Genomic DNA, 13,781 nt, shown 5'->3' with positions numbered 1-13,781 from the left:
AAAAGAATTTGGTTACCTTTCTGTGACAATAAAGAATACAGAGTATGAGTGTTAAGAATTTATTTTAACGTTTAAGAGATTATATTTTATCTGTATTTATTCACTAGTAACAAAGAAATAAGTGAGTTGAAGGTGCATTTAAGAATTAATTGACATGGAATCAGTGAAGAGAAACTTTATATTTGTCAAAACCAAAACAAGTTAATATCATATGTGACAAAATGTTTACACGAACTCATACAATGATAAGATGCCATTGATTCTAGATATCACTTAATCTAGCCCTCTTATGTTAAAGATGAGGGACAAGGATGTTTCTTTTTTTTTTTAAAGTTTTAGTTTAAATTCTAGTTAGTTAACATACACTGTAATATTAGTTTCAGATGTACTTCTCTTCATTCCAAACATAAATCCTTTGCTTCTGGATCTATGAGCAAGCCTGGTACTGGTTTTGTGCTTTTTAGTAGAGGGCCCTTTCCATCTCAAGCCTCACTTCCTCTCCATTCTCTAACTCTCTTCCTTTTAAGTAAGTTGCCATACCCCTTTTTCTTTTGTATTTGTTAATTTTGAATTTATGACTTCTACCTTAAGAAAATAAACATTTCTCATTTCCAGAATGCTTTGAAGATGTTAAAGAAAGCAAGGTGATTATTTGTAAGATACATGAAACTATAAATACGACAGATGAGGAAATTGGCCATTACTGTAAACATAGTAAAGAGATCAAAGACAACTGTAGTAAGTGAGTATTTAAAAGAAATGAACTTTCAGTAATTGTCACTGGATTCTTTATTCAAGGTTTCTGTTATTTATAACTTATAGTTTTTAAAATTGAAGACACTGTTGCTTTAATGTAGTATTTTGTATTAACAAAATAATGAATCAGGTCTTAAATTGCTTTGCTACATGCTTCTGTAAATAGGGATTGTAGGAGGATCAAAAGAAAAATAGAAGCTCTAAGATCACTCAAATTCAGATCCAAATAGTCTGCAGAATTTTGAATAATATAGGCTTCTATTAGATACATTTTGAAATAATTTCAATTTTTGAATTTTTAAGATTTATTTTTATCTAGGAAAATCTAGCCTAAAATAAGTTGCTTTTCAAAGTAAAAGTACTTATTATCTTAAGAATTCTTTCACCATGGCTTCAGGTTCTGGATCCTAATGGTTAAATTTATTATAAGACACAAACATTTTGAAGCAAAGGCTTACTAATAGAACTTTATTGTAGATTACAAAAATAAAATGTGTCTGTTTTCTGTACTTTATGTAGACCATTGTCTTTGTATTAACTGCTGTATTTTAGAATCCTGTTTGTTTTAAAATATATTGTTATTCAAAAATTTTTTAATATTTTATTATTTCTCTCCCGTGCAGGGGAGTGGCAGAGGGAGATAGAGAGAGAAAATTGTAAGCAGGCTCCATGCCCAGTGCAGAGCCCAGTGTGGGGCTTGATTCCATGATCATGATGAGATCATGACCTGGCTGAAATAAGGAATAAGGCACTTGACTAAGTCACCAGGCACCCTGTTATTCAAAATTTAAGTAAATCTTTTTTATTTTCCCCATTTATAAAAATAACACATGCCTAGTATAAAAATTCAAAAAGTGTACAAATGTGTGGAATAAGTTATTCTCTGTCTGCAGTTCCCACATCAGCCCTGTCTTCTTCCTTAAAAGAAATAATTTTTAATGGTTCTGAGAACCTTTTCAGACATTTTTCAATAAAAATTCAGTCATTATTACATATACATATATATCTATGTCTATTTTTCTTTTTATAAAATGCAATCATACTGTACTTATTGTTTTAAAATTTAACAGCATGTTATATAAATAGTACTATACATGTAATGATTATGTATAGATTTCATTCTTTTTTTTCTTCTTAAGTAGTTTATTGTCAAGATGGTTTCCATATAACACCCAGTGCTCATCCCAACAAGTGCCCTCCTCCATGCCTATCACCCCCCTTCCCCTTTCCCCACCCTCAATCAAACGGAACAATATCCGTATCATAGGAATTCCAGAAGAGGAAGATTCAACTGTTTTTTTGGATTCTATATCGTTTATTTCTGCCCTGATTTTTATTATTTATCTTCTATTGGGTTTGGGGTGCTCTTGTTGCTCTCCTTCTAGTTCCTTTAGGTGTGCTGTTAGATTTTGTACTGTACTTCATACAAGCTTGATCTCTCTCTGAGTTCCAAGGACTGTTACTAGAGATCTTAATATCATGGTATACGTCTAATTCATGATTTCACCATAGTAAAGAGATTAAAATGTGGAATATGAATTCATTATAGTACTAGAGAAATTTAAGTGACTATATAATCTTTGAGAGTAGAAGACCTTTGTAAGTGTGTTACCAAAAGCTGACAGTACAGAGAAAACAATAGCTAAATGTGACTACACACAAATGAAAATGAAAATGCACCAAAATGATATATAAGGGAAAAGAATTAGGTAGTAAAAGTGTCAAGTAAGGGTTATTTTAAAAAATGTAAAGTACTTGTGGAAACTAATAAGCAAAAGCAAGAACCCTGTTAGAAAAGTGGACAAAGAAAATAAATAGGAATAGGTAAATACCAACATGAAAAAAATATATGTCTAATAAAATGTGAAAAAATGCCCAATCTTTCTAGTAATCTGAGACATCCAAATTAAAGCAATAATAAAATGCTATATTTTGCCTTTAAGTTTTATAGAAATTTAAAGAAATGTAATATCCTGTTTTGGCCAGGGAATAAGAAAATCACTTACCTTGTACACTATAGTAATTTTTGCTGGTAAAAGCTTTAAAAATAAACTTGACTTTTGTTGTACCTGAGTGGCTCAGTCGGTTAAGTGTCTGATTTTGGCTTAGGTCATGATCTTGTTCGTGATTTTTGAGTTTAAGCCCTGCATCAGATTTTGCATTGACTGTGCAGAGCCTGATTGGGATTCTGTCTCTCCTCGTCTCTCTCTGTCCCTCCTCAACTCTCTCTCTTTGACCTTAGAATTCCATTTTTGGGAATGTTTTCTAAAGAAATGATTAGAAATTCGGACAATATTTAAGTAAAAATTCTACTTACAGTGGAAAAACTTAGATTAAGCAAAAATGGCCAACAATATGGGAATGGTTAGATAAAGTTATTATGATGTATTTATTAAAACCTTTACAATGAATTCCTAGTGAGAAGGAAAATGTATATAATTAAAAGTAGGTGATAAAGGAGGTTATGCTGTTAATGAATATGATCTCAAAAATGTTAAATTATGTACTTATAAAATCTGGAAAAAGTTTATTAAAACAGTAGTAATAGTTATTTTATATTGAGAATATGGATGATAGTTATTTCCTTACATACTTCTTTGTGCTTCCAATGTGAACTTTTTGAATCTGAAAAAATATTAAAAGATTAGAAAAAAGAGCTAGAAGAAATAGTTGAACAACATTTAGAATGGAAGCTGCCATGGTGTGTGCAGATTTTAGATTTTTCACATTGGCAGCATTTTTCAAGTCTTGTAATAAAACAAAAAATGTGTAAGATAGCTATTCATTTTATTCTTACTATCTGATTTTATAATTTATTTTGGCCTAGTTTATTTCTTTCTAGTTCAAGAGGGTATATCAATCTGAGTTTCTAAGTTTTGAAGGAAAAAAACTTCTCTTTATCCTTTATTCTAATTCTTTGAATCTTTACTCCAAAAGAATTTCTTAGCCAAGATCTGAGAAGTATGGTGAGAAGGAAAGCTTGATGTTGGAGTATTGCAGAGTATATTCTATGAATGCTGTATCAATACACAGTCCAACCATGTAACATTTGCTTCTACCTTAGTCATGGTTTCACAATGGGTTTTACATAAAAATTAATCGATACTTATATTTAAGTGTATGTATGATTGTCTGAGTGGTGGTAGTGGTGGTGGTGAGAGGTGAGAATATTTTCTTGCTATAAGTTTGTTTTCTTCAGGAAAAGATTCATTATCTTTAAATGGTTAAATTCATTTTTATTATCTCTTACAATTTGTTATTCTGAGATGCTAATTACAGTCTTTTTTTTCTATAGCTGGAAGCCAACATGTGATGTTTTTCATAAACATGAAGTCTATATGCAGGACCAATTTACTGTTTATCAAGAAGCTATTGAAAAAGACAAGTACAGTACATATATTAATTTAAGCTTATCAGTTCTATAATTTATTATTTATAAGATATGTGTAGAATAAATGTTACTTGAAAAATGCAGAAACTTTATACATTGAGAGAGGTTTTTTTTTTTTAAGTAAATCGTGTGCTTTGGACTCTTTGGGTGCCATTGGAGGTCTGCCTATTTGTTATAAAGCTCTACCGAATCCTGGATATGTTTTTAGATATGCCCTAAGGTAGAAATAGTTTGTCAGTAGCAATTGTTATAGCAGAGTGCTTCAGTTAATGGTCTTTATAACTGAATTGTTATAGGTAAACATCTGGGGGAATACTTAGCTATAGGATTAGCTTATGAAAAATTTGGAGTATTGACTTTTGAAGGGGATTTTATTTATTTTTGTTTATTTTTAAGAGACTTTATTTTCCATCAACCTTATTTCCATTTTGTTTGCCTCTGTAGAAGAGCAGCTTAAGACCATTCAGTGGTTGTCCCTATCCATTCAGTGTCCTGAGCAGTGGGAGCTGCAGACTAGTCTTCAGTGGCAGGTGGAGCACTCCAGTCTTCAGTAGGGAACTGCTGGATAGGCACAGAGGGCACCTGCGCACCTTGAAGGGGATTTGATATGAGACTTCTCTTTTTCAGAAAGCTAATGTAGTGGGTTGTGTATTCTGATGGAGAAACCCCAGTATTTATGGGTTTATTTTATTCTGTATGAAATAACCTGGTCTTGAGTACTAAATGTAATTAGTGAATATAACAAAACAAGGTAAGAGACTTTGAACACATTATATAGCATTATAATTTCACTTAATTTTTTCCAAAGGTCAATTTTTAAAAAATATTTTTTGTCAAGTTAGCTAACATACATTGTATATAGACGGCTCTTGGCTTCGGGAGTAGATACCCATGATTTATCACTTACATACAACACCCAGTACTCATCCCAACAAGTGCCCTCCTCAGTGCCCATTACCTATTTGCTCTTTCCCCCCGACCCTCATCAATACAATTCTTCATCAAAGATCAAGTTTAAAATACTCAAATTGGTGTAATATTTTGGCCTTTACAATCCTACTTCTTCATGTAACCTTTATTGATTAAATTTTTTTTTAAATATTTATTTATTTTTGAGACAGAGCATGAGCAGGGGAGGCGCAGAGAGAGAGGGAGATACAGAATCTAAAGCAGGCCCCAGGCCCTGAGCTGTCAGCACAGAGTCTGATGCGGGGCTCGAACCCACGAAGTCAGACACTTAATCCAACTGAGCCACCCAGGCACCCCACCTTTCTTGATTTTTAATCCAGTGATTTTTATTTATTTATTTTTATTTTTAAAAATATATTTATTGTTAAATTGGCTAACATACAATGTGTCACTTAATTTTTTTAAAAAAATGTTTATTTTTGAGACAGAGCATGAGTGGGAGAGGGGCAAAGAAAGGGGACCGAGGATCCAAAGAAGGCTCTGCACTGACAGCAATGAGCCAGTGCTTCCGGGCTTGAACTCAGGAACCATGAGATCATGACCTAAGCTGCATTCAGATACTCTGAGCTATCCAGGCACCCTAATTTCACTTAATTTAAAAAGTTGAAGGGGCGCCTGGGTAGCTCAGTCAGTTAAGCGTCTGACTTCAGCTTAGGTCATGATTTCATGGTTCATGGGTTCAAGCCCCACGTCGGGCTCTGTGCTGACAGCCAGCTCAGGGCCTAGAGCCTGTTTTGGATTCTGTGTCTCCCTCTCTCTCTGACCCTCCCATGCTCATGCTGTCTCTATCTCTCTCTCAGAAATAAATTAAACATTAAAAACTTTTTTTAAAATTGAAATGTTTTCATTTTTAATGTAATTGGACAAGGGCATCATTTTATTTTATCTTTTTTATACTTTTTTAAATTTATTTTTTTACTTCTTTTTCTTCTAGCTTTATTGAGGTATAACTGACTTATAACATTGTTTAAGTTTGATACGTGATTGCTTAATACATGTATGTATTTTAAAGTGTCTATCACAGTAAAGCTAGGTAGGTAGCACATCTGTCATCTCATATAAATAGTGGTTTTTTTTGTAGTAATAACATTTAAGATTCACTCTCTTAGTAATTTTTAAGGATTATAATACAGTATTGTTATATTTACTGTGCTGTATATTAAATCCCCAGAACATATTTACCTTATTACTGGAAGTTTGTATCCTTTGGGCAACATCTACTGGCAGCTATCATTCTATTCTATTTCTGTGATTTGGCTTTTTTTAGATTTTGCATATAAGTAAGGTCATATCATGTTTTTTTTTGTTGTTCTCCTAATCACTCAGCATAATACTCTCAAGGTCCATCCATGGTGTCATAAATGGTAGCAGTTATTTTTTATGACTGAATAAAAAATTCCATTGCATATATATACCACATTAAAAATTTTTTTTAAAGGGTTGGGATTTTTTATTTTTAAACTCTGTGCCCAACATGGGGCTCCACGGCTGAATAATATTCCATTGCATATATATATATATCATATATGTACATATGATATATATATGATATGTATGTATAACACATGTCATATATATATATATATCACTTCTTCATTCATCTGTAGATAGACACTTGGATTGCTTGCATATCTTGGCTATTGTAAATAATTCAGCTATAAACATAGGGGTTCATATGTAGTTTTGAATTAGTATTTTCATTTTTGGGGGCTAAATATCCAGTAGTGGAATTACTGCATCATATGGTATTTCTATTTTCTATCAAGTATATGGACTTGTATGGCTCCCACCAGGTCCCTGGGAGGCCTCCTGGCTAGTCACTGGATGGATCTGTGGGTAGTCAAGACTGGCCCTAAACTGGCCAGACGAGCTAGAACTGAGCCTTAGGGAGGTTTCAGGTTCCGCAACCAAGACTGAGGTCTGTAGTCCTGGATCTGAAGGGATAGAAGGGCTTGTCTTCTATCAGGTCCCTGGGTGGGCTTAACTTCTCTCTGACTGTAGTGGAAGGGGCTGGAGCCAAGTGTAGGACCCTTTTAGAATCTGTAGAGATCCATATAGGAATACCTATTTTTGGGTTCCAGGGCTAGCAGATCTGCTGGTGGCCTTTGGCTCTGTGAGATCTAGAACTAAGGATTTGGTTCTTGAGGATCTCCTTGGGTACAGACAGAAGTGTCTCCCACTGAGAACTAGACCCTTAGTACTACTGACAAATTGTAGCTGTGAGGGGCTTGGAACCAAGTGTAAGGCCCTTTCAGGATCTTTAGGGGCACAGACCAGGAGTGTCTCCTGCTGGATCCCTATGCCAGCAGGACTCTTTGATGACTGTGATTGAGATGGCCTCGAGCCCAGTTACAGGGCCCTTCCAGAGTCTGTAGTCTGAAGGAGTTTGGCAGGCTTACCTCCAGGGACTCCCAGCCTGCAGCCATAGGGACTGGAGCTGGTTCATGGGCCACTTCAGGGTCCACAGCTGGGACCAGGGTATGTATGCTTATTTCCTGACACACGGCTGGTCATGACTCCTTCTGGGTCCTTTGGTGTATAGTGCTGGTAATAGACCCAAAGCCAAATGGGGCTGTAGCTGAGTTCTTAGGGGTACAGAACTGTTTCTGGGTCTGTAGTCAGGACCACAGTGAGTTAGCCACCAGGATGTGAGCCTGCCTTCTCAAAATGGCTGTCCTTAGTCTTGGACTATACCCGGGTGTCACAGTTTTCTATCTGGATCACAAAGATCCCACAAATGCACTGTTGTCCATGGATGGATGCTAAATTATTGTTTTTGAGGGGGTGATACACATTAGGGATGTTTTATTCTGTCATCTTGCTGACATAACTCCAATTTTTATATTTTAATTAAAAACATACTAAATCTAGAGACTGCAGTACCCTTTATATTCAAAGATGGGTCTTAAGAGAAGATAGCGACCAAAGTAATAGATTTGACTTCACTGACGTTTGAAATCATGGAAATAGAAAAGATTGCCTATGTATAAGGCGAAAGATTTATGTGATCTGAAGAGAAACCAGAGTGTAAGATTGCCCATGTAAATGAATAGAGCAAAAAGGAGAGAAAGCTAGAGTATACAATCATCCAAGGAATAGATAGAGTGTGGGATTAATGAAAGAGACTGTTACTTTTTCATTTTTAGACCCTGCATCAATCTAAAAAGGATTTGAGATAATTTGTATACCATAGTGTTAAAACTAAATATAAAAATTAAGCCAATAGGAATACAAGGATAATGTAAGAATATGAAGCCTTTGATTAGAATAGAAATTCACATTACATGGTCATGTACATGTGTTAAATATAGGTGTAGATTAGGCTTTGGAATGCGTAGTAGTAGTCCAGGCATTGTGGAAGTGTGATCAGTTTGAGATTCAGAGTATTCATTTAAAAAACAGTTCAAGTGTTAAAGGTAAGCAGAGGTATTTCCTGGCAGTAAAATTTGAGAGAAATTTCTTGCCAAAGTTCTCATTAAAGGAGAGTTATGCAGTGTGGTAGTCAGTATCTTCAGTGACCTCCCTAAGGTAAACACAATATATATTACTTCTTAGAACATCTCTCAATGCAAGTCATGGCTATAAAACATTATTAAAAATGCTTCTTTGAGGAGCTAGAGCAAAGCAGTTCAAAAGTATACCTAGCTGATAGTGTTTGTTGTAGATGACTAGGTAGCCAGAGTAGCCACTTTAATAATGGAAACAGGTCTTTCTTTCTTAAACCAACCACATAGGTTGATTGAATTGAAGACTCAATACCAGATATCTATAAAAGGAAATGACTCCATTTGTTGGTATCATGGATACTGAAGGAAATAGAGGAACCAGCTTCTTGTTTCTCTTAATTTTCCATTCTAGACATTCATCAAGACTAGTATTGTTGTCAGCAGATGAGATAGTCAGGGCTCTTCTTGATTCATGACTTGGCTCTGCTGGTCTCTGCTAAAGTCCCTGTATGGAGTATATAAGAGTGGGCATGAATATACAACATAAATAGGGTAAATGTGGTATGCTAATCTCATCTGAAACTGGTCACTCCAATTCAGTTTTCTATAGGTATTTCCCTCTTCCCTGAGCCATTTTCCCAAGGAGTGAGGGATTAGAGATGCCTGGGTAGCTCAGTCAGTTAAACAACCGACTTCAGTTTAGGTCATGATCTTGTGGTTTGTGAGTTTAAGCCCTGCATTGGGCTCTGTGCTGATAGCTCAGAGCCTGGAGCCTGCTTTGGATTCTGTCTCCCTCTCTCTCTGCCCCTACCCCACTCACACTCTGTCTCTGTTTCTCTCTCTCAAGAAAAAAAAAATAATAAACATAAAAAAGAAAAAAACCAAAAAATTTTTTAAAAGGAAGTGAGGGATTAATTAACAAATAGGCATTTAGAGGAATAGGAGTTTGGGACTCAACTGCTTTATCTTGCTAAAGAGGACAGAGTTAGTATGTGTGTGTGTGTATATATATATGTATATATATATATATATTTTTAATTTAGTTTCATTATTTTGATAGAGAACGAATGAGGGAGGGGTAGAGGGAGAGCGGGACAGAGGATCTGAAGTGGGCTTTGTGCTAACAGCAGAGAGTCTGCTCTGATGCGATGCTCAAACTCACAAACTTTGAGATCATGACCTGAGCCAAGGTCAGATGCTTAACCGACCGAGCCACCCAGGTGCTCCCAGAATTTAGTATATTAAAAAATTAAAACAATCAGGCAATTCAGATCTGCTGACCAGTACAATGCTGTTATCCTTACTTTTTTTCCTCAGTATAGAAGCATTTATGAATACTGTTCTTTTCTTATCTGCTAAGATGAGTATAGTATCAGTATAGTATCTTTAAATAAATTTCACCCATATAGAATACCTTGATTTAGAAAATTTAGAAAATTTTGAGAAACATAGGACTATATATTTTTAGAAAATTTTCAATGAATATTATTTCTTGAAACTTGTTAAAAATTGGGTAAAAAGAGGATCTAAATAATACATTTCGTATAATGAACCTGGATTGAACATTTTCATTGTTGTAGATTAGGATTAGCAAACTTATTTTTTTAATAAAGGGCCAGATAGTAAATATTTTAGGCTTCGTAGGTTATACTTTCTGTTGATACTCAGCCTTACTGTTGTGATGCAGGAACAACTTTAAATAATACAAAATGAATGATTGTGTTCTACTAAAATTTTATTTATGGACATTACAGATTGAATTTCATATAATTTTAATGTGTCATGAAATACTATTATTTTGATTTTTCAGTAATTTTAAAATTCAGAAATTTTTCTTACCTCACAGGCCATACAAAAACAGGTGACAGGTTATTTTGGCCCATAGGTCATAGTAAATGACCCCTACTGTAGATCCAGCAAAAGTCAAATGAGAACGAAAAGTTAATATCCTTTTGCAAGAGTTAACTGATTCACTCAAGACTGGTGCCCACATAGATGACCACTCACTTCTACCTGATTTAGACTGGTGGAGTTCCTCCAAACAGTGTTGAAATTTTCTTCATTAAAGCAGTTAATGGAGTATATAAGAATGATTGTGAACCTACATTTCTAACACATAAAACATGACTTTCTATTATGTTAGCTTAGAGAGTTGAAGATTTAAAACACATAGTTATAGAGGTAGCTGAACTGGGGAGAGTAGAAACTAAAAACTCAGAGAGGATAGAGATCAGGAAGTCAACAGAAGACCCGGGTTCTCATTGTAGGTTTTTTTTTTTAAATGTTTATTTATTTTTGAAGGAGAGAGAAAGAGAGACAGCATGAGCAGGGGAGGGGCAGAGAGAGAAGGAGACACAGAATCCAAAGCAAGTTCCAGGCTCTGAGCCGTCAGCACAGAGCCCTACGCGGAGCTCAAACCCACGGACCTGAGCCAAGGTTGGATGCTTAACCGACTGAACCACCCAGGCGCCCCTTCTCATTGTAGTTTTCATTTGCATTTTCCTGATGATGAGTGTCGTTGAGCACTTTTTCTTGTGTCTGTTGGCTATTTGTGTATCTTATTTTGAAGGATGTCTTTTCATGTCTGCTGCCCATTTTTAATTGGATCATTCATCTTGGGGTGTTGAGTTTTATAAGTTCTTTATATATTTTAGATACTAACCCTTTATCAGATACATCATTTGCAAGTATTTTCTGCCATTCTATAAGTTGCCTTTTAGTTTTATTGATTGTTTCATTTACTGTGCAGAAGGTTTTCATTTTGATGAAGTCCCAAATACCAACAACACAAGAAACAACAGTTGTTGGCAAGGTTGTGGAGAAAGAGGAAAGCTCCTGCACTGGTTGGTGGAAATGCAAACTGGTGCAGCCACTCTGGAAAATGGTTAAAAATAGAACTATCTTATGATCCAGCAGTTGTACTACTAGGTATTTACCCAGAGAATACAAAAATACTAATTTGAAAGGATACATGCACCCCAATGTTTATAGCAAACATTACCTACAATAGCCAAATTATGGAAGCAGCCTAAGTGTTCATCGACTGATGAATAGATAAAGAAGATGTGGTATATATATGTATATACACACACATACATGCACACATACACATACATACACACACAGTGGAACATTAGGCATAAAAATGACTGAAATCTTGTCATTTGCACTGACATGGATGAAGCTAGAGAGTATCATGCTAAGCAAAGTCAGAGAGACAAATACCATATGATTTCACTCCTATGTGAACAAAACAAATGCTTATGGGGGAAAAAGAGAGGCAAATAAGAAACAGACTCTTAACTGTAGAGAACAAACTGATATTTACCAGAGGGGCGGTGGGTGGGGGGATGGGCTAAATATGTGGTGGGGATTAAGGAGTGTACTTGTAATGAGCACCAGGTGTTGTATGTAAGTGTTGAATCACTAAATAGTACCCCTGAAACTAATATTAGACTATATGTTAACTAACTAGAATTTAAATAAAAAACTAAAAACAAAAAACCCAACAGGTTCTGCAGTGTCTTAGGATGAGAAGAAAAGAGATCACTGAGTTGGACAGTTAGATCATTGGTGACCTTGGGTGACCTTGGGAAGGATAGTTTTTTTTAAAATTTTTTAAAATATATTTTTTTTATTTCTGAGAGAGAGAGAGAGAGAAACAGCATGAGCAGGGGAGGGTCAGAGAAGGTGGGAGACACAGAATCTGAAACAAGCTCCAGACTCTGAGCTGGCTGTTAGCACAGAGCCTGATGCGGGGCTTGAACCCACAGACTGTGGGATCATGACCTGAGCTGAAGTTGGATGCTTTCCCAACTGAGCCACCCAGGCGCCCCAAGGGTAGTTTCTTTAGAATGGTGAGTGTAAAAGTTAAATTGAAGAGGATTAAGACATGAATAACTCAGGTAGTAAGGAGAAAGTAGAGAGTTGAAAAGTGTGATGGAGTTAAGGAAAGTTTGAAGGGCGTGCAGTATTTAGGGAAGCAGAGAAGAGTAGGTATTTGACTTGCCTTTTATACTTAGTTTAGTAGACTTTAACAAGTGATGCTTAAAAAGGTTTTGGATACACTGTTGTAATATTGACATCATTTAATTTTAACAGAAAAATGTACCATGGTTATGTATGTCAGTATAAAGATGTTTTGAAGCAATATCAACTAAAATACTCAGAAACACCTCTTTCACGTGAATATTATGAAAAGAAAAAAGAACATGAAGAAATTCAAAATAGAGTGTTGGCATGTTCTGAACAACTAAAAATGAATGAAACTATCTTTATGGAATTTTTAGGTATTAATATTTTTGTTATATATTATTTAATAATTGTATTTTTGTAATGAAAAGAATAATGAATTAGACTAAAATACGATTTTGTTTTTCAGTGCCTGCTCCTTTTCCATCACTTACTAAATGGACATTACATATGTATCCACAAAAGTACTTCTTCCTAGAATTTTTGTTAGATAAGTGTTATTTCTGTATTTTGATTGTCATTGTAATTCCTTGGTAAGTATCACATGGATTTGGGGTTTTTTGTTTGTTTAATTTAAAAAATCTAGAGGTTACTTTAAAGGTCATCTGGGATTAGCTTTCATATATGTACATGTGATTAGAAGCAAGTAATTTTAACGAGAATAAAGTGATGTGTGAATCTACTTTAAGTGGTGTATCTTAGCAACCAAACCAATGAAAAAGTCTTCTTGCTCTGTCTTACCAAAGAATTCCAATTAAATCAACTGATTATAACTTAATAGAATGGAAAGTGGTAATCACAATTATTTACTCACTCATCTGTAGAAATTCATTGAGGACTACCTTGTGCCAGACAATCCTCAAGAAGATACAGAGCTTTCTTGCAGGGAGCTCACAGTTTAGTATGGGCGACAGACATGTAAACAAATAATTCTAATACAGTGGCATTGTATTAGATGATTAAGTAATTCTTAATTGATCTAAGTCTCATCTGTTTGTCAAGGTGATCTTCCCTGATGATGAACTTAGAACTTTAATCCTCTTCCAACCTGTACAATCCTTCATTTGCTTTCTTATTAGATTATAACTCCACTGTTTGTACTAAGTCTTCTTTATCCCTGCATTCTACCTTGCTTCATCCTGCTTCATCCTAAATCATCTTTTAACTCCTTTGATGCTTGCTCTCTTCATGTTTAGGTTTTAGCTTATTCTGTTTTTTGTTGTTCATTTGCTGCCTGTCTGTGTTGT

The 13,781-nt window shown here is 35.0% G+C and overlaps 1 protein-coding gene across 1 annotated transcript in view; it reads left to right on the top strand.

Moving 5' to 3' along the window:
• CUNH14orf39 (chromosome unknown C14orf39 homolog) overlaps positions 1-13,781 on the top strand; it is a 47,634-nt gene that overhangs the window by 3,030 nt on the left and 30,823 nt on the right. The window contains exons 4-7 of the mRNA XM_077768925.1: positions 616-742; positions 4,052-4,141; positions 12,664-12,851; positions 12,944-12,986. Of these exons, the coding sequence (XP_077625051.1) occupies positions 616-742; positions 4,052-4,141; positions 12,664-12,851; positions 12,944-12,986 (448 nt within the window). The remainder of the gene's footprint in view (positions 1-615; positions 743-4,051; positions 4,142-12,663; positions 12,852-12,943; positions 12,987-13,781) is intronic.

Source organism: Crocuta crocuta, unplaced genomic scaffold (genome assembly GCF_008692635.1).
Source record: "Crocuta crocuta isolate KB4526 unplaced genomic scaffold, BGI_CrCroc_1.0 scaffold10, whole genome shotgun sequence".
Classification (NCBI taxonomy): Eukaryota; Metazoa; Chordata; class Mammalia; order Carnivora; family Hyaenidae; genus Crocuta; species Crocuta crocuta.
The sequence above is the reverse complement of the archived record's forward strand: the minus strand, read 5'-3'. Positions and strand labels throughout refer to the sequence as shown.